Raw genomic sequence first — 19,373 nt, forward strand, 5'->3', positions numbered from 1 at the left:
AGGAAAGGGAAGGAGGGGGTACTTTGTCACAAACAGCTACTCTAAAAAAACTGAAGTAAATAATAAGAAACAATAATATAAATAGGCACCGTGGGAGGGTGATCATTATCAGGATCTCAGCAGGCAGGAAACGGGGTTGAGGGTGGGGGTGGGTTTAACTCTTTTGTCCACTGCTGTGGCCTTCGCAAAAATAACTCCTTTGAAACTGCTAATTGCATTGGGAGGAAAGTCATAGTTTCTTCAGGGCTGCAGCAGGGGAGGAAAGGGTTACTCTGCTTGATCAGGACAGGTATCAAGCCCCTTGCCTTGTGGTTTCTATTTACATTTCACACACACACACACACACACACACACACACTGCAAATAAACCCTTAATGGCATGTCTAGTTTGGCCCTTAGTTAATAAACATGCCAGTTATTTCTATTTCACTATTGTAGACTGCTGTCTTATGCACACTAAGCTGTGAGTAAAATATCATTGAACAGTGTTTCTTGCTAATGAGTAAACATATGGAAGATTGTACTGTTAGAAGCATTTTTGTCAAGGTTAAGGGGGATTTCTATTTTTCATTTTTGCAAAAGTTAGAAGGTTGCATACTTCTTTCAGTGCCAGTACAATACAGTCTTTAAACACCATGTTGTTATGCTTGTTATGCTTGAAATGAAATAGAAATTTAGCATTGATTTTTACCAAAGGCTTATTTTAGTTGTCTTTCAGAAATAAAAAGATCAAATAAGGGCAAATCAACTCGGGGATTGAGAAAAACTCACAAGTTTAATTTTACCACTGTGATAACTCCCACGGGGGTGAAGTTTTAGTTCAGATAAACATGTGTGCACTTACAGAACAAGGACATGAATAACTTATTGCTAAGCAGGTTGCTGGTTTTTTTAACAGGAGTGAGTCAGGTTTGATTTCAGGGTTTGTCAGAGATGGGGGGCGGGGATAGGTTCTGGTATATAGATTTTTAAACCAGAGAGAGAGAAAAGCAGAGGGAGATAGGTTTTCTGAGTAAACACCCAAGGGAAATAAATTATTTCCTATGAAATAAAAACATTTAAGCTAAAATCACATTCCTTCATAATTCCTCTCTTGAGTCCACAGGTGATTAGATCATTTGTTCATTCTATAATCCATTAGTCAGGTAGGTCTTTAGAAATAATCTGGTAAGTAGGAGATTTGTCAGCTATTAAAAGCAGTACCCAGAAATATGAAAAGTAAACACAAACCAGAGTTATTTATAAAGGACTAATGTTTGCAAAAACCAACAACCCTGCAAACCTTTTATATAAAGATGCAGATGCAAGGTGGCTGGTTATGGCAGATAGGGCATATACATGTCAATAATTGCTGGCACAATACTGTACTTTTAAAAAAATGTATTCATGCTGCAGACTGAGCTTGTATAAGCTTTTGAACTCTTCTACAACATTATCAACATGTTATGATGTAGTGTAGTGTGGTGTAGTGGTTAAGAGCAGTAGTCACGTAATCTGGTGAACCGGGTTCGCATCTCCGCTACTCCACATGCAGCTGCTGGGTGACCTTGGGCCAGTCACACTTCTCTGAAGTCTTTCAGCCCCACTCACCTCACAGAGTGTTTGTTGTGGGGGAGGAAGGGAAAGGAGATTGTTAGCCGCTTTGAGACTCCTGAAGGAGAGTGAAAGGCGGGATATCAAATCCAAACTACTCCTCTTCTTCTTCTTCTTCTTCTTCTTCTTCTTCTTCTTCTTCTTCTTCCTACTTGGCATTCTATCCTGCACTTTCACATATCTCTTTAGAAATATTCCACTTTTACCTGTCTTTAAATTATTGTTATACTGTTCCTTTTCTTTCATGGGCAGATAGAAATAGCTGCTGACGATCTTGTTGATAATTCAGCCCATGTGCTTTTACCTTATTTCAACAGCTGATCAGAAACGTGAAGCTAGCTAGATATTGTAAGCTAGCTTTACCATGTGATTGAAGATCCAGTAGTTGAGTTTACAAGTAACTGTGACATGCTGAACAGTTCTGTAATGCTGATTGAACCTGATATATCACTGCTTAAGGCATCTGATTCTCTCCCCATAAAACTTGTTTCCTGATTTCCATGGCCTATTAAAACCTGCTGTTAATGAACAGTCAAGTAAGCACAATTGTCTGAAGTCACAGCTTTAATCCACCACGGTTCCTTTTTATTCTTAGAATGTGTTCTCTGCCACTGACCCACTGCAAACATAAACCACAACACCACAGGCATCCATGCTATGCTTTGCATACTTGCAAACACAATGAAATATTTACTAGCCCTCAAAAAATTATGGAGCTGAACTTAAAGATGGTGAGCACAACCCAGTTATTCTTTCTTGATCTCTCAGTGGCTTTCAGTACTATTGACCATGATCTCCTTCTCAGCCAACTTAGTGGGATGGGTATAGAGGCGCTGTTTTACAGTAGTTCCAGGCCTATGGGTTGGTTTCCAAGAATGATAATGAGTGATTGTCTTTTGGCCCCTTGGCAGATGTGCTGTGGGATATCATAGGGTACCATTATGTCCCCAATGTTGTTTCACATCTGTATGAAGCAATTTAGAGATTCAGAGATTTGGGGCAAGGCCTCATCAGTATGCTGGTGGTGCCCACCTATATTTCTCAGTAGCACCCAAATGAAGAGAGGCTGTGCAAACCCTGAACTGGTCCCTGGACTCAGTGGTGGACTCTGAATTGTGGCAAAAATGAGGTGCTGTAGGTGAATGGTTCCCAAGAACAGATAATTGGTCAATTGCCTGCTTTGGGTGCGGCCATACTGCTCTTGAAAGAGCGGGTTCATAGTCTGGAGGTGCTCCTGGTTCTGTTTTGTTGCTAGAGGCCTGGGTGACCTCAGTAGCTAGGACACCTGACCAGTGTCATCTGTGAGCTGGTAATCACAGGCTGTATTACTGCAATGCTGCACTTGAGATTTGTCCAGAAGTTGTAATTAATGCAAAATGTAGGCAGTTCGAGTGCTCACTGGGGCAGGATATAGTCAACATATTACCCCACTGTTGAAAGAATTGCACTGGCTGTCAGTTAGCTACTAGATAAGTTAAAGGTGCTAGTTTTATGTGCAAAGCCCTCTATAGCTTGGGACAGGATACCTGAAAAGTGGCCTTACTTGTATACCCTATCAATCACTGCACTCTGCAGGTAAGGGCCTCTTGCAGATATCGTGTTATCAGGAGGTCCATTCTTCATAATGTCGAAATGGGGCCTTTCGTGTTGTTGCACCTCCCCTTTGGAATTCCTTCCCCTTGAATATTAGAAAATGACATCCTTTGGGCACCTACTAAAGGCCTTCCTCTTCCAAGAAGCATTTTACGTTGAAATATTTCCCTGTCTGCATCTGTACTGGAATTGTTTTTAGGATGTTTTGTTGCTTTATCATGTGATGCTTGCTGCCCTGTGCTCCTTTCACAGGAAGGGTGGGATACGAATTTAATTTTATATGACTTTTAAAAATGCCACTTCCCACTTGGAGGTATTGAGTATCTTCAGGGACTGGGCTTCTCGTCGGTTATGTAAACATGTACTAATGTATTTCATCTTGAAGGAAATAGCTATACTCTTCCCTTAGAATATACATCAGCCCAAACAGCTTCAAATGCACAAGAATAAATTTTGCCAAAGTGAATTTGAGAAAGTAGGAGCGGAGCTGTGGTCCACAACTGTATATGTGACATCATATTTGTCAGTCTTTGAGGTATTACATGTGTCTTTCTCTTTGCTGCAATATACTAATATGGATGCTCCTCTTGGAATAGTCTGTGGCAATTCTAAACACAGTGACAATCCTAGAATAATTTATTCTGCAATTGTACTTTTGAAGTAAGTAGCAAAGATCTTCTGCTGAAGTAGATTCAAAGCTGAAATATGTTGTTTTGTTATTATTCACTATAGTAAGGAAACTAATAAATCTACTGTTGCGTCTTTAAATGCATTTTTAAATATTGAGTGGTGATACTGATACTTTTTTCAGGACAGGGTGTGGGCCAATGTGGGGAAGAGTTTAAACTGCATTATTGCAATGGTGGATAGACTGCTTGAGAAAGACAACATGCCCAGCATCACTACGGAAAATGGAAATGACCCTCTACCAGCAGAGCATGTGACGTCTCATCTAAGTGGTAGGAAGCACATTTTTATTATCATTGAAGAGCTGAATAAAATGAAAAGGCCACAGGAAAGAGAGAGAAGGCGAGTTGGTAGATGAAAGTGCTGATGGTATAGTTTTGCATGATTCTGGCCTTGAATGTGGGGAGATTATTTATCAAATTGCATCTCCATAGTGGAGTCAAGAATTGCTTGCAGTGCTTAATTTTTTTGTGTGTGCTACAAGGAAACCTCTTTGAAAGAACAGTCTTCTGCTTTGAAGTTTCTGACATATTTTAATCTGCTTTAGGCTCTCCTTGAAAACAGTATTCAGAGGAAGAGTCAAGTGCACGCACTTAACCCTTACCAGGCTCGGTAGGAAATAGAGGGAAAGGCAGTTGACAGATGCCTCTTTGACATAAATTTATGTGCTGTTTTCAAAATAAATATATCATTGTGGTTTGTGCAAACTATCTGAATAGTGGGGTCATAGTCACAACTGGTTTCTAGCATGAAAAATAGACTTGGGAGGTTTGTCCTGTTGTTGGTCACAGTTACTACTTGCAGTGGGATCCTCTGTATGTGTGCTCAGAAGTAATTCCCATGGAGTTCAATGGGACTTACTAGCATGCATAATATTGCAGTCTTAATGTTTGTTGTTGTTTAGTCGTTTAGTCGTGTTCGACTCTTTGTGACCCCCTGGACCAGAGCACGCCAGGCACTCCTGTCTTCCACTGCCTCCCGCAGTTTGGTCAAAGTCATGTTCGTAGCTGTCCAACCATCTCATCCTGTCGTCCCCTTCTCCTTTGCCCTCAATCCTTCCCAACATCAGGGTCTTTTCCAGGGAGTCTTCTCTTCTCATGAGGTGGCCAAAGTATTGGAGCCTCAGCTTCAGGATCTGTCCTTCCAGTGAGCACTCAGGGCTGATTTACTTAAGAATGGATACGTTTGATCTTCCTGCAGTCCACGGGACTCTCAAGAGTCTCCTCCAGCACCATAATTCAAAAGCATCAATTCTTCAGTGATCAGCCTTCTTTATGGTCCAGCTCTCACTTCTATACATCACTACTTAATGTTTATTTTGTTTATTTTGCGCTAAATATGTGCCAGTGGAGCTACAGTGACAAGTGAAAGATGAATCCGGACTCACTTTTAACATAAAATAAAGTAAAATAAAATGAATTTTTGCTAATGAAAATAGAAGGGCCTGTTCTCCTAAGCATAAGGAAAAGCATGGTGGGTGGTGCAAAGGTGAGAGTGGGAAAGCAGAATGAAGAGAATTAACAGCAAATGACATTATAGGTAGTGAGCTGAGAGTGAGAACCAGATAACAAGGAGCAAAGAGGTGGGCAGCTTTTCAATGCAATGAGTGGGAGACTGAGCTTTTTTCAGAAAGCAACAGGGACAATCAGAGTCACAACTGCTGGCTAATTAGTTAAGGGAGCATTGGGGGAATCATGAGACCAAAGGAACAGCTAGAGAAGCACTTTGACAAACAGAAAAAACCAAAAGTAAAAGAACAAGTAGTTTGTGAAGTATATGGCTAAGGGATTATGGGTAGGGTGTAAAGATAAAAGTCAGAGGGTCAAAGCACCACCATTAGCAATGAGGTATGTTTTATGACAGTATTAATAAGATCTTTGGTTTTGTTTACTCTTGAAAAGAAATGAGTGACTAATTACCACTGTGATCCTGTGCTTGACAACCCACACATATGCACTGTATCTTACTTGTTAAAGAACAGGTTCTGTAGTGTTTTCTACAGTTTGTGTTTAGCCCAGAAATCTTAGACTGCTGGAAGCTGTCCAGAGTGGCTGGGACCATCCAGTCAGATGGACGGGATACAAATAATCACATTATTACTATCATCATTGGATCAGAGAGTTGGAAGAGACCCTGAGGATCATCTACTCCAGCTTAGAATAGGTGGCCCATCAGGTTCTTTCCATCTCTGTGCATCTTGACTTTGTGATATAAATAAACAGGACTGCTACTCGCACAAGATCTTGTGATGCTGTCAATTTGTAACATTTCTGCGAATGCAAGTACTGAGTGCCCAAACTTAGGCATCCAGTAATAGATAACTAATATTATGAATTGCTGTGGAGAATGTTCTCTGTGGCTTTAACATTTTTTAAATTCCCTACAGCTACTGACCATTAAAACACTGGTGCTTTAAAACTGTGTGGCACAGCTTTCACCTTGGGATTTTCAGTTGCAATTTCCACAGTAATGTCTTTACTGTAGGAGGCAAAGCTAACATATGCATGATTTACTGTGCATGTACTTGCCACCCCAATTTGCTATAACATTTTATATTTGTGGCTGTAGTGTGTGTGTGTGTGTGTGTGTGTGTGTGTGTGTGTGTCCCCAGCAGGAAGGCTGAATAGTAAGTTGCTTGTAGTAGATTAGCAAATGGAAGATATTATTTTAAGGAAAATTGTTGTTCGGATGCTATGGAATCAAAATAGAATTTCCTACAAGTCTGTGTGCATTCTGGCACCCTATAGAAAAGAATAAAGACAACAAAGCAGTAACACTTAATTGTTTAAATGGGGTTTTTTTTGTACCATTCTTTTGATGCAACACTTCTGTGGTGTGGTTTGCTGTTGTTTTACATGCTTGTGGTATTTTCTGTTAAAAACTGCGTACCCTCGATTTATTTCTTAGATAGCTAGCTTTAAATTAGGAATATATTATCTCTGATCCTTCTTGAAGACCAATGTTTGAGTACTTTCTTAAGGCTGAATTTGAGAGATCAGTTTCCATGGTAACTATCTATGGTGTCATCAGCACAGTATTATGATTTCACTGCAGGATAAAGCAAGTAGAAAGCATTCATTTTTTAAGGTAGAGGATTGTTGTAAAGCACTGTACGGTCTCTGTGTTTGCAGGAGAAAATTAAAGTTAATATTTTCCATGTCTCTTTCCATAGAATTCAGGCTGTAGATTTCCCTTTTTCAAAATGAAGTCCCAACATTGTGAGGATTATCATACTTGCTGTACAGAGAGAATCTATTTATTAAGGGCTGAATTTCTGATCACTCGGTTCGCCAACTCCACTGTCACCCCCCCCCCACATTAACCCACTATAACTTCCCTTTCCCAGCCCAGGCAACTACTAAGCTCACTTTTCACCTTCCCATTCCTATTCTGAATTTCTCTCTTCTGTTCTGCAATCCCACTTTGCACCTGTTTTCACCTTCATGTGCATGCCCCCTCCTTTTGTGGACCCCCCCCACACACATAAACCACCCACATGTAAACCACCAGAATCTTCCTCCTCCCACACATTACAACTATGAAATACCCTTTTCACTTTCCACCCAATTATGAGGGCCCTCTTTTTCAAACCATTTCGTGCCACTGCTTCCGTCTTCAAACCCATTACCCTGGTCCCTCCTCCCTCCTTTTTGTGACCCCTTTTGCACCCCCTCTTTTCACCACCACTCCCCTTTTCTTTCTACCTTCCTCCTCACTTTTTTCAATTCTCCCTTGCACATAGATAAAAAATAATAAAAATGGTCCAGTAGCACCTTAGAGACCAACTAAGTTTGTTCTTGGTATAAGCTTTCGTGTGCATGCACACTTCTTCAGATACACTGAAGAGACGGTGAGCTCCCATTGCTCGGTCCCTGCTCCTGCCAACCTAGCAGTTCGAAAGCACATCAAAGTGCAAGTAGATAAATAAGTACCGCTCCGGCGGGAAGGTAAATGGCGTTTCCGTGCGCTGCTCTGGTTCGCCAGAAGCGGCTTAGTCATGCTGGCCACATGACCCGGAAGCTGTACGCCGGCTCCCTCGGCCAATAAAGCAAGATGAGCGCCGCAACCCCAGAGTCGGCCACGGCTGGACCTAATGGTCAGGGGTCCCTTTACCTAAGGTGCTACTGGACAATTTTTTTATTTTTTTATATATTTCAACTATGTCAGACCAACACGGCTACCTACCTGAATCTAGACCCTTGCACATAGATAACCCCCATATCTATGCCTTATCCTCTTTCCTATTCTGCAGCCTCCTCTGCACACCATTACCACCTTCACCCCCTTTCTCCTACCTCCTCCTTCCTCCTTTTTTCCAACTCTCCCTTGCACAAAGACCATCACCCCTTTTCTGTGCTGCTGCTTATCTCTTACTTTGTAGCCTCCTTTGTGCACATACCCATGTTGATAGGTGTTGCTGTATCTTTAAGATGAATAAAACCTTAAAATGCAATCCCTTTCATTAAGATTGTTCAGTTACAGAAGGCTAAGTTCAGTTGGCGGATGTACATATATGGTGTTCACGTGCTAATAAAACATTTCTTCTAAATTACTACATTGTATCTGGAACATCTTGATGGAGGAGTGAAATATACTGTGGGAGGGTACTATGGAATGTTTGAGGGCTCTGCATCCTTTATCTCCCTCACATGAAGCAGCTGAGGAGTGAAAGAGGGAGAAGTTTAAAACAGCATTTCCCCCCTTCCAGTGTTTCTTCCTTCTTGCTGTACTCAAACAATGGCAGAGATTTGAGTAAAGCAGAGATGGAGAGACTCTGAGCCATTGTGCCCAACCAACTAATTTTAATAAGAAGCAGTAGCAGAGTACTGCAGTAGTAGATGGGTAAAACACAGCAGTAGTAGATGGGTAAAACACAGAAGCCAACACTAAAAGGCTAGCACAACAGTGCATTACCCAACTCCCTTCTTGTTGTACTCAAACCTTCTTTTAAAATGCCACTATCCCCCATGTCACCCCCTGCTTGCTCTAGTCAAATCTCTGACATTGTTTAAAATCTGCACTTTCACCCCATGACTTGGAATATTGGAGGAGGAAAGCACAGAGACCAAGGCGATAGCACTAGTTTTCAAAAACGATTTATTGATTTCACCCGTTCAAGAGCTCACAGTCATTCAACACATTCACATGTGATCTGCAGGGATATAGTTATCAAAGGCAGTTGCTCTGTGTAACTAGATGGCTAGTTACTAGCACAGAGGAAGGATAAAATAAGGTGACGATGGATGCTTCACAGTGCTCATTTAGGTGCTGCAGAGGGTTTTGCCCCCAAATGGCTCTGTCTCTCAGCTTCCTATACTCTCTGCTTAGTCTCTTATTGTGTGACAAGTAGACTGACATATTGATTGTAGACCTTTAGGGTTGCATGCCCCTTTTCTGGCTGCATGATGAAAGGTCATCATCTCTGACCTTATCAGGGTGTCTCTAGGCAAATGGGCACAACTGTCCTGTAATGTGACATTTATCTTCCCAATAAATCTTGTTTCCTAAAATAAAAGCCCCATTTGCCAGAGAGAGCTATCAGCCAACTGGAACTCCCCCCCCCCTTTTTTTGACAACCTCACAGAACAACTTTTCCAAATATCTATCCTACTCTTATTCATGTAGGTCATAATTGATGGCATTAGAAACAGTAATATTGTAAAAGTGACAAACTGTACATGAATATATATTATGAATATATATTCCCAAAAATTTCAGGCTCATTTTGCAAAATAATAGGTGCTTGACAGGACTGGATTGTGCGCTGTGACATGGCTGCTAATAGGGCCAGTGCAATCTCAGGCTGCATTAACAGAAGCATAGTATCCAGATCATGAGAAGTAAGGGTTACACTCCATTCTGCTGTTCACACCCCATCTGGAGTCTTGTATCCAGTTCTGGATGCCACATCTGAGAACAGATGCTGACCAACAGGAACATGTCCAGAGGATGGTGATCAGAATGGAGATGGGGATGGAAACCAAGTCCTGTGAGAAGTAGTTGAAAGAGGTGGACTTGCTTAGCCAAGAGAAGCTTAAGGGGAGATTCAATCATGGTCTTCAAATATCTGAAGGGCTCTCATGCAAAAGGTGGAGCAAAGTTGTTTTCTTTCGGGGGGGGGGGCAGAAAATCTGAAGGCATACAGATCTTGGCTCAACATTGGAAGCGATTTTATAGCAGTATGAGTGGTTTGACAGTGGAATAAACATGTCTTGGGAAGGTGATGGACTCTCCTTTACCTCATATAATCTAAGGTTGGACAGTCACCTGTGTGAGATGCTGCACTTGCATGCTGCATTGTAGAGCCTACATTGAGCAGCAAGTTGGAATAGTCCCTTTCTAACTTTTGAGTACCAGGAGATACCCCTGCTGTTTCTTCCATTCTCCATGCTGGCCTCTTTTTCCATGCCATCTGTGTCAGCCAGAAGATATGCAGGAGGAGGAGAATGGTGGCAACCATGAGTAATATCTAGCTAATAGGTAGGGATGGTTCTAGACCAGTTGTGCTTCCAACTGTGCCTCATACCCATAACATCCAAATGAGGGTTCCAGAAACATAGCATTTAGACCAGCGGTTCTCAACCTGTGGGTCCCCAGATGTTGTTGGACTACAACTCCAATCATCCCTGAGCTCTGGCCTTGCTAGCTAGGAGTAATGGGAGTTTTAGTTCAACAACATCTGGGGACCCACAGGTTGAGAAAGGCTGATTTAGACAGTGCCATAATGATTACACAGACAAATCTTCCATTGTTTCATTTCATTTTTATCTGACTCTTTCACCCAAAGCATGGATGCTACAATAATCCATAAGGTTCAAATTGTGATCCAGGAATTGCAATTCCACTGGGGTGTACAAGTATTTTTAAATAATAATTTTTTTTTTAAAAAAACCCACTCTATGCTAAATCATACTCAGTTTGTTTTCTGCTGATAGGAGACATTCTTGGTGGCTGGATGTTGTAATATCTTGACATGCTGCTCAGAAAGAAAAGCTAGATGTGATGCTATGTAAAGCCCTTTGCAGAATCTCGGAGAATTGTATAGAGAGGCTGAGAAGAACTGTAGTGAAACTGAGAACCTTTCATCTCATTGAGCCATCAGTCCTTAGAAATACTTTTACTCTATATATGAAATTGACAAGGAACTTCAGACCTCTTGTCAGTTTCACCTCTACGGTGAAAAGGTTCCCCATGACTACTTGACACTTATTGCAGCTCCTTGCAGCTTTCCCCCATACGTCTCCTTGATGAAGCAAGATGTTTTATGTTATGCAAAGGCTGCGAAGAGCAGCAGCAAAACTCACAGTGAAGGGATTCCCCCCCCCCCCCAGATCCACTGTGGAAGTGAAAGAAAGTTTGACAGCTAACTGATCTTTGCAGCCTTTGCACGGGGGCTGTAGATGATGTTCAATTACCCTGAAGTGAACTTGTGTGGTGGCTAACAGCTGAATGTGCACCTGTTTCTTGAGCAAGATGGAGATCCATTGAGAGCCAGCATGATAAAATGGATATTGGAAAACATGAGTAAGATGTTCTTCACATTCCTGATTCAAAGGGCCCCCAAATGCTGTAAAGTTTCAGGATAATGCCTCGAAGCTGTTCTCCCAGTTGAATTCCTCCTTGAAGTTCTACAAGAGCAAATATAATGACAATTAATGTTATTTCACCCCACATAAAATAAGCTAATAAAAATAATAAACTACAGTGCTACGCAGAAGGGCAACTCAGTCCCTGAATGTACGAAGTGCAGTCCAAATATTGGAGAAGACATTAATCCATTCCAAAGAGCTTAGGTAATGGGTCCTTAACTAGAATTACATTCATGAAGCAAATGGTTAATTGACTCTGTATTGTATGAATAATCCTGAGCTATGAGGCTTTTATAAATAAAACCTTTTGGTTTAGTATGTAATGTCTAATTATACTGTATTGAATTTTATTCAAGCTTCTTAGAACTCCAGGGTTTGCCTCACTTGCTTAAATGTGGCATTAATCAAGAAGCACCATCTTCTCCATATCTTTGACCTATTTAATTCCTCAGCTGGTGGCTAGCCACGTTGGCAGTATTCACAGTGAAGTGAACAAAAGATTGTGACAAAGATGGGATGAAATTAAGCATATTCCACTGGCCTATGCTACCTTTTTTTCTTATCTCTGTTACTAAAGAAAGGTGGTTATTTTCTGTTTTGATGTTGGTTATATACCATTACTTCTGTAAAAAGTGGTGATATTGTGAGGCAGCTCTCCTATAAAAGAAATTATTTGTGAATGCAACATAAGAATGTCTGCACATTCCTTTAAATCCAAGTTATGTAGGTGCACTAGATATCAGGTAGGTAATTGTTCCTATCTTTACATATTGTTATAAAGGACAGACTACCCCATGGTAACTTATGAGGCCCTCTGGGTCCTCTCTGGGTCATCAGCTGAGCAGAGAGAAAAGGAAGGAAGGAAAGTATGTATGCAGTAGAGCCTTAAATACCATTGCAACAGAACAACCTGTTCTTCAAGGTCTGCAATTGCAACTCTTTCCTCTTCAGAAAGATCTGTTGTAGTAAGTGAAAAATACTCCAGTTGCTTGAAATTTCGAGGGCTACTGTTTGCACCTTTGCTGCAAATCTTACTGAAGAGAAAGTACAAAGTCTTTTGTATTCCCTTCCCCCAGCAAAGCAGAGAGGTAAGGCTCAACTTGTATACCTTGCAAATATGCAAAAAAAGGCTTATTATGGTATTTTGCAATTGCATGCATGTAATTTTCAGTATGCAGTTGCAGAGCTGAGAGGCAGGGGTCCTCTGCTGCTTCAGAGAACTGCAGGTTATATTGTACAGCATAGGCTATTTTACTTGAACAATCTGGAGTTGTTTGCTTTTCAGGTCATGATCCTGCTCTCTGCTTTTGGCACACTGAGGCTTTGCTATAGGTTGCTGTCAAAGGTGGGAGAGGATGCTTGGCTGTTGTGCCTTTGGGCTCTTAAGTACACCTGTGAGCATTGCCTCAAAGCTCCATCTTCAGATGCTACAAGGAAATGGCACAGGTCGATTTCCTGTGTGTTTCTTTTCATCCAGTATAATATCAGAAAAGGATTTGTGCAGATCCCTTCCTGTAAAAGGGCAGTAGTGCATTTGATGCCTAAGCATCCCTTCAGAATATTGGAAACACCAGTATCATTGAATTAAGTAGGCTAAGTTAGATGTCATTAAAATCAGTGAGGCAAGTTAGCCATGACTTTGTTCAATTGGACCTAAGTTTAACTAATGTAATCTGGACTGAGCCCACCGGGGGGCTCTAAAATGGTGTACACATTACCATGTGCTGTAGCTCCAGTACACTCCCATTGCCATTGTTTGAAACCATGTACACAGGATGCTAGCCACAATCCACATATTGCCTTTAGCTTCTTGAGGAATACTGTTGCTTGATGTGTTTTCCTTCAAACCAACTTCCAACTTTGAAAATTTAAGCCACATTCACTTCGCAGTTAAGCTGAGGTGCATTAGGCGAAGACATCTCTGGCCTCTCTCTGGTGCGTACAGCAACATGTAAATGCAACTTGAAATGCAGTGGGGGAAAACATTTTGAGCTGGTTTTTGTGTACATAGCCTAGGAAACCCGGTTTAATTGAATAATAACTGATTATATGTTGGCGTTTCAGGCTTATTAAGTGGCTCCACCTACTGGAGAGAAAACATAACAGTGGAAAAACTAATCAAAATTTCCATGCAAAGCGTTTGGATGGCTTACATAAATAATTGAATTTCACTTAACATTGTATTAGGCTGCCAAGATATTAAAATGCATTATCGTCAGTATCACTGTATTGCTATCACAACATGAATATATTACATATTATATTAAGACAGAACTCTATGCTCTTGAGACTTTTGGGGAAATCCTCAATATAAAATATTGCAGTGTTCGTAAGTATTCTGAAACACATACCTTCAATATGTTCTATACATTTGTACTATAATAAGTACTTGTGATGCTAATGTAAGATAGATGTAGGTTGAGGTCAAATGTGGTATAGCAGAGTCTAACACTTTCCAAACCTCTAGCAGTTACAGTTGAATTTGCAGTTCATTTTTAGAATACTGAAATCATGAGTTTTGCTTAGATGCTAAATTAGCTGTGCTATATAATAGCTTGGTGGTTTCAGGATTTGTTAGGAACCTAATTTTAAGCAAATGCTCTTTGCCTTCAGTTACAAAGATGGAATGAACAATTAAGTAAATGTATGGTATGGTAGGTCATACAATAAACTTTGTCGTTATCAGTGGGAACCGACAGAGGAAGGGGGGGAAAGAGCCCAGGATACTGTGAGAATCACAAAAGCACCAAAGGATGCTAAATCTGCTACAGTTGTAAAAAAAGGAAAGAAAAAAGGCAATGTTTGCATTAGGAAAAATGTTTCTAGTAAGGAACAATCTGTATCTTTGTTCAAAGGCAAAAATGAGGTCACACCTGGGTTCTTATTTCCACTTTTCATCACACCTGTTAATTCAAACTCTGAATTAAAAATGAATTCAAATTGGGAACAGATGAAAAATAGAGTTATCTATAGTGATTAAAGGAGTAGAAATTAACTTGGGGGAAAATATGGAAGCACTCTACAGATATATTGCAGAAATTAACATCATGGGAAAGGTTTGATGCCATCAGCCATAGCATCCTTCTGGAGCAGCTGTCCAAGTTAGAAGTGGGCGGCACCGCTTTGCAGTGGTTCAATTCCTACTTGAATGAATGTTTCCAGAGAGTGATGTTTGGGGAGTGTTTTTTGGCCCCATGGAGCCTTCAGTGTGGGTTAGATTTTATCCCCTATACTGTTTAATGTCTACATGAAACCACTGAGTGGGGTTATCCAGAATTTTGGAGTGTTGTCAGCAATATGCTGATGACACAGAGCTCTACCTCTGCTTTACATCTGCAGGTGAGGCAGTGGATGTGCTGGACCATTGTCTTGTATTGGTAATGGGCTGGATGAGAGCGAACCAACTGAAGCTCAAACCAGATAAGACTGAGGGACTGGTAGTGGGCAGTTCCCTAGACCAGATGGGTGGTAGGTTGCCTGCTCTTGATGGGGTTATACTCCCTCTGAAGGAGCAGGTACGTAGCTTGGGGATGTTCCTGGATCCATGGCTGTTGCTTGAGGCTCAGGTGGCCCCGCTGTGCCCCTGGCTGGACAGGGATAGCCAAATGTCTGCCATCTATGCAATGGCAACCTCTAGGTTAGATTACTGCAATATGTAGGCTGGCTGAAAGGCCTCACAGACATGTTGTGGGTGGTGGTGGAGGATGTAAAGGGCATGAATTGCTTTTAAGCTGCGTTGGCAATGTACAGTTGTTGTAACCCCTTGTAAAATTGTTCACAAATAAGAATAAATTGGCAGTTCGCCTCCCCCCCATGAATGTCAGAAAGTGAATTTGTCATATGTCAAGCTGCTGATTACTGTAACTGTTTCCTCTCAAAGCCAGTAGGAGATTTGTGTTCTGTAGTATACATCCATTGGTTATTGGGTTTAGGGTTTTTTTTAACTACATGCAATCACTTGATAAAGAAATCAATATGTTGCACTTCCTTAGCTTGACTAGAAGATCAGAGTATCATAACTATTTCGCTCAGTTGACCAAGCATTTCATTTATTTTGTTTTCCAGCTTTGATTTCCTCTCAGGCTGCTGTTACTTTGGGAAGTTCATTTAATTGCATCAACTAGGCTATGAACAACAAGTTGATTTTTGTGGATGTGGTGTTGTATTGAGAATGCAGGGATGAGCTGAGCTAATAATCTCATATACCAGAAGCAGCAGTGTGTGAGAGGAACTGCTGCAGGCACTTGACCATAGCTTAGTGTGTGTGCACAAAGAGAAAGGATTACATCCACTGATTTTTCTACTTTGAAAAGGAGATTTTTCTCTACCTTGATCACCATTCTTGATCTCCCTCCTTTGTTACAGGTGACTGGTATGAACAACTTTATCCACTCACGGTTACGCTGAAGGACTGTATTGGAGAGGTGGTGACTAGGGCAAAGCAATCAATGTCTTTTGTTCTGCTTCAGGAGCTTGCATGTAGCTTGCCACAATGCTTAATGCTCACCCTAAGAAGAGATATTGTCTTCAGTCAAGCAGTAGGTGCTTCTTCCATTTCATAAACTTATTTGTTTTGTTTTGTTGCAGAGCTGTCGACTTAAACCCTGCCAGGTTTAACTGAGGCAGGCTTTCATTTTATTTTTGAAAAACAACTTAGCCACCTCCTAGAGTATAAAGGCATGTGACTATCCCAGTGAATGGTATTCTGCCCATAGCATACAGTGGAAAAGTAGATCAGTCCTTTTCTGTCTCTACAAAAGTTGCCTTAGTGCTGCAGTACTCCACTGAGACACCAAAGAACAAGTCTCCATCTTACTACTTGTGACTCGGTCACATTTGGAAGGTGTTTGGCAAACTGCTGCTCTCTGGACTTTTAACTGCGTGTTTTCAGATGCTCAAGGGCCATTCAGATATACCAGAAAATACACTATTAATCCATGGTGCAAGTACAGGAGATTGTCTTGGATGTTTCTGCCAGTGCTTCTGAAGCCACCTCTCAGATGTTTGGTGGTGCCTCCAACCATGTCCTGACAGTAGAACACAACTGATTTTACGCAAGATCTACCCAAGCAGTCTCCAGCTGCTGTTATCATTATTGTAGGCAATGCCTTAGCAAAGATGACGCCTCTATGCCACAGAAGTGGAAGCTTCCCACACTGTTGGAAAATGCATTTTAATTCAGAATACCCTTTCATGATGAACACATTTTCAACTCCACAGGCCCTTCCTCAGGGAACAACAAAAATGTGCAAACTGTTTTGTCAGTAATGCAAAATCCAATTACCCATTTTAGTCATTAATGTAAGATATTCCACATAATATAAAAATATGGAAGCATAATACTTCCACATTTTAAAAAGGAAACATGGTCTTCATCTGAACAGTCATGAAATGCCATGCACAATGGTGCAATGGTGTTCTACCCATTCACAAGGGGGCTTTTTGGCTTCCCCTTCCAGCAACAGTTGGTGTTCCTTTGGAGCAGCATGTAATGAGACATTAGGAGCCTCCCATAACTGCACAGATGTGCTTTTCTGCTCATGCCCAGAGGACTTTGGATCTGGGACAACAGTAACACAAGGCAAAGATGTTTCCCTTTTTCACATCTAGACAAACGGTTTTGGTATTTTAAAATGAGATATTAAGTGCAGAACTTGTATGTTTCCATGTTTTTACAGTAATGTCATACCTGTTCTTTGTGAAATATACATATATAATGCCATAATCATTAATTAATAATGTGAAGATGTGCCTGGTGAATCTACAGACCCGATTCATTCATAAGATGGAGCATAGGAATGTGAGCAGATAAATAGATGTTTTACAAGCCAGGAGTGTAGTTTCAAGTTACACTATGCAGCAAATGCACAAATGTGATGCTTTTGGAAACAAAATCATGTCTTACGGGATATGGTTGCACTTATACACCTATTTAGAAAACATGGTTTCAGTAGAAGGTGCAGAACAGGGGGAAAAGCACAAACTGGAGATTTGATTTTGAAAACATGAAATCAAGAAAAGTTAAATTAGTCAATTTTATCTAGTGGCAGGATAATGGTCCATTGCTCAGTGGGAGGCTTTTAATAATCCAAATATCCACTCTCTTTCCTACTGTTTGCTCATCTTCTCCTTTCAATGGCTAAATTCATATTATAAGGACAGGCTGCACACCAAAACAACTAGCTAGGTTTGATTCCTTCAGATCTCTGGAATGGCTATGATCTGTGTCAATGCCTTATTATTCTATAAAATATATGCTTGATCTAAAAACTCTTAGGGTGTTTTTAATCTGTGATGTTTCTTCTGTAGTACTATTTGAGAATAAATGCTTTAGACATATCTTTCCAACATTCAGCTTCACAGACAAAAGAGTGGGACTTGGTTCAAGCTGAATTTGTGTTATTAATGCTGAGTGAATTTTGTAAATGACTCTTGTTATCTTTCTTTCTTTCTAATATAATTGGTATTTATTTGGTTATTATCATTACTCTAGCTTGCTGGATTGGTCTGTGGTTTTATAATCAAATTGCACTCCAGTTTGCGGGATCAAGGCTTCCTGCAGCAGCTTCACACGGTCGGGCTAATTGTTCAGTATGAAGGACTCCTCAGTACATATAGTAAGTGTTATACACTCAGATGGCTACATTAAAATGTTTTTAAAAAGCTAAGAAGAATAGACAAGAGCTCTTGGTGAGGAGATCTTGGCAGTTTTGCTCCTGTGGTGAGCTAAACCATAGCTTTGTTTAAGACAGAGCTTTCCAAACTCTGTGTCGCGACACGTTAGTGTGTAAGTATGTCACATGAATGCTCCCCAAGCTCCTCCCAAGCCTGGAAAGGGGTTAGTTTAACCTCCCAGTTTGCTAGCAAAACTGATTTACTGTGTCATGAAATGATGCATGCCTTAAAAAGTGTGTCACCAACATGAAAGGATTGGAAAGCTCTGGTTTGTGGTGATGTCCAAATCCAGGCTTATGGTTTAGTTCTCTCCAGATAAACCAAGAGCCACAAACCATTGGACTAACTTCTGTTATTGCTCATGGTTAGTCTGCAGAAAACTAAACCATGAACCTGGGTTCAGATTACACTCTTAAAATAAGCAATGGGGTTGCTCAGCATAGCAGCAGAATGACAGTGGAAGGGAGCAAAGTAGCTGCTATCTCTCCCTCTAGAAATCTGCATGTTCAAGCTAAGCCAAGCCATGGTTTGGTTTACTGTGATGTGCGGACCTGGCCATTTTGGTATTTCTGATACACAGCTGTGTGCCAATTTCTTTTCTTTTCTTTTTAAAATTTATTGAACATTTATATATATATATATATTGTGGATATTCTCAGCTATGTTTATTTGGGAGTATAAGATCTAGCAGCAGAATGGATGGCTGAATAAACATATTTAGTACTATATTGATTATTTTATTTCAGAAGACCGTTGAAGGGGTGACAGTTTGTTGTCTTTACCTGACCTGCATTATATTGTATGTGCTGTGTTTTCTATTAACTTGGATCCAAACAGCTTCTTACTGAGTGGAATCTGTGATTATTTTTTTCTTCTATTTGCCACTTCAACTGTGGCCCTTCACACCACATCTCATGCCATTTGAAAGAGCTCCCTTGGCTCTCAGGAGCAGCTTTCTTGGGAGTACAAGGGGGTGGGATTATGGAAACCAAACTCAATTTCCCCCCTCTGGCTCCAGCCAGTGTGTTTTAACTGGTCTAGATAGACTGATACCAGTATAAAAAGACACTATATATGTTGTTGTTTTTCCATTTGTAAGCCATACTTTCAGGTTATGTGTTGGGATATAAATATTTGAGTGTTACTATTCCAAGTACTTTACCATTTTATTTTGCTGATCAGAACTACTGTGTTAGGAGGGCTCTGGGCTACTAGTGTTACAGATGCAAACTGTGG

At 40.7% G+C, this 19,373-nt stretch overlaps 1 protein-coding gene across 15 annotated transcripts in view; it reads left to right on the forward strand.

The window, feature by feature from the left end:
* Positions 1-19,373, forward strand: part of INPP4B (inositol polyphosphate-4-phosphatase type II B) — a gene marked incomplete at its 5' end in the record, with an annotated part of 258,219 nt that overhangs the window by 201,848 nt on the left and 36,998 nt on the right. For all 15 annotated transcript variants that reach the window (XM_083571055.1, XM_083571067.1, XM_083571062.1 and 12 more), the window contains 3 exons: positions 3,998-4,145; positions 15,828-16,000; positions 17,956-18,079. In XM_083571055.1, the coding sequence (XP_083427181.1) occupies positions 3,998-4,145; positions 15,828-16,000; positions 17,956-18,079 (445 nt within the window). The remainder of the gene's footprint in view (positions 1-3,997; positions 4,146-15,827; positions 16,001-17,955; positions 18,080-19,373) is intronic.

Source organism: Podarcis filfolensis (genome assembly GCF_964270895.1).
Source record: "Podarcis filfolensis genome assembly, chromosome: 9".
In the NCBI taxonomy this organism is placed as follows: Eukaryota; Metazoa; Chordata; class Lepidosauria; order Squamata; family Lacertidae; genus Podarcis; species Podarcis filfolensis.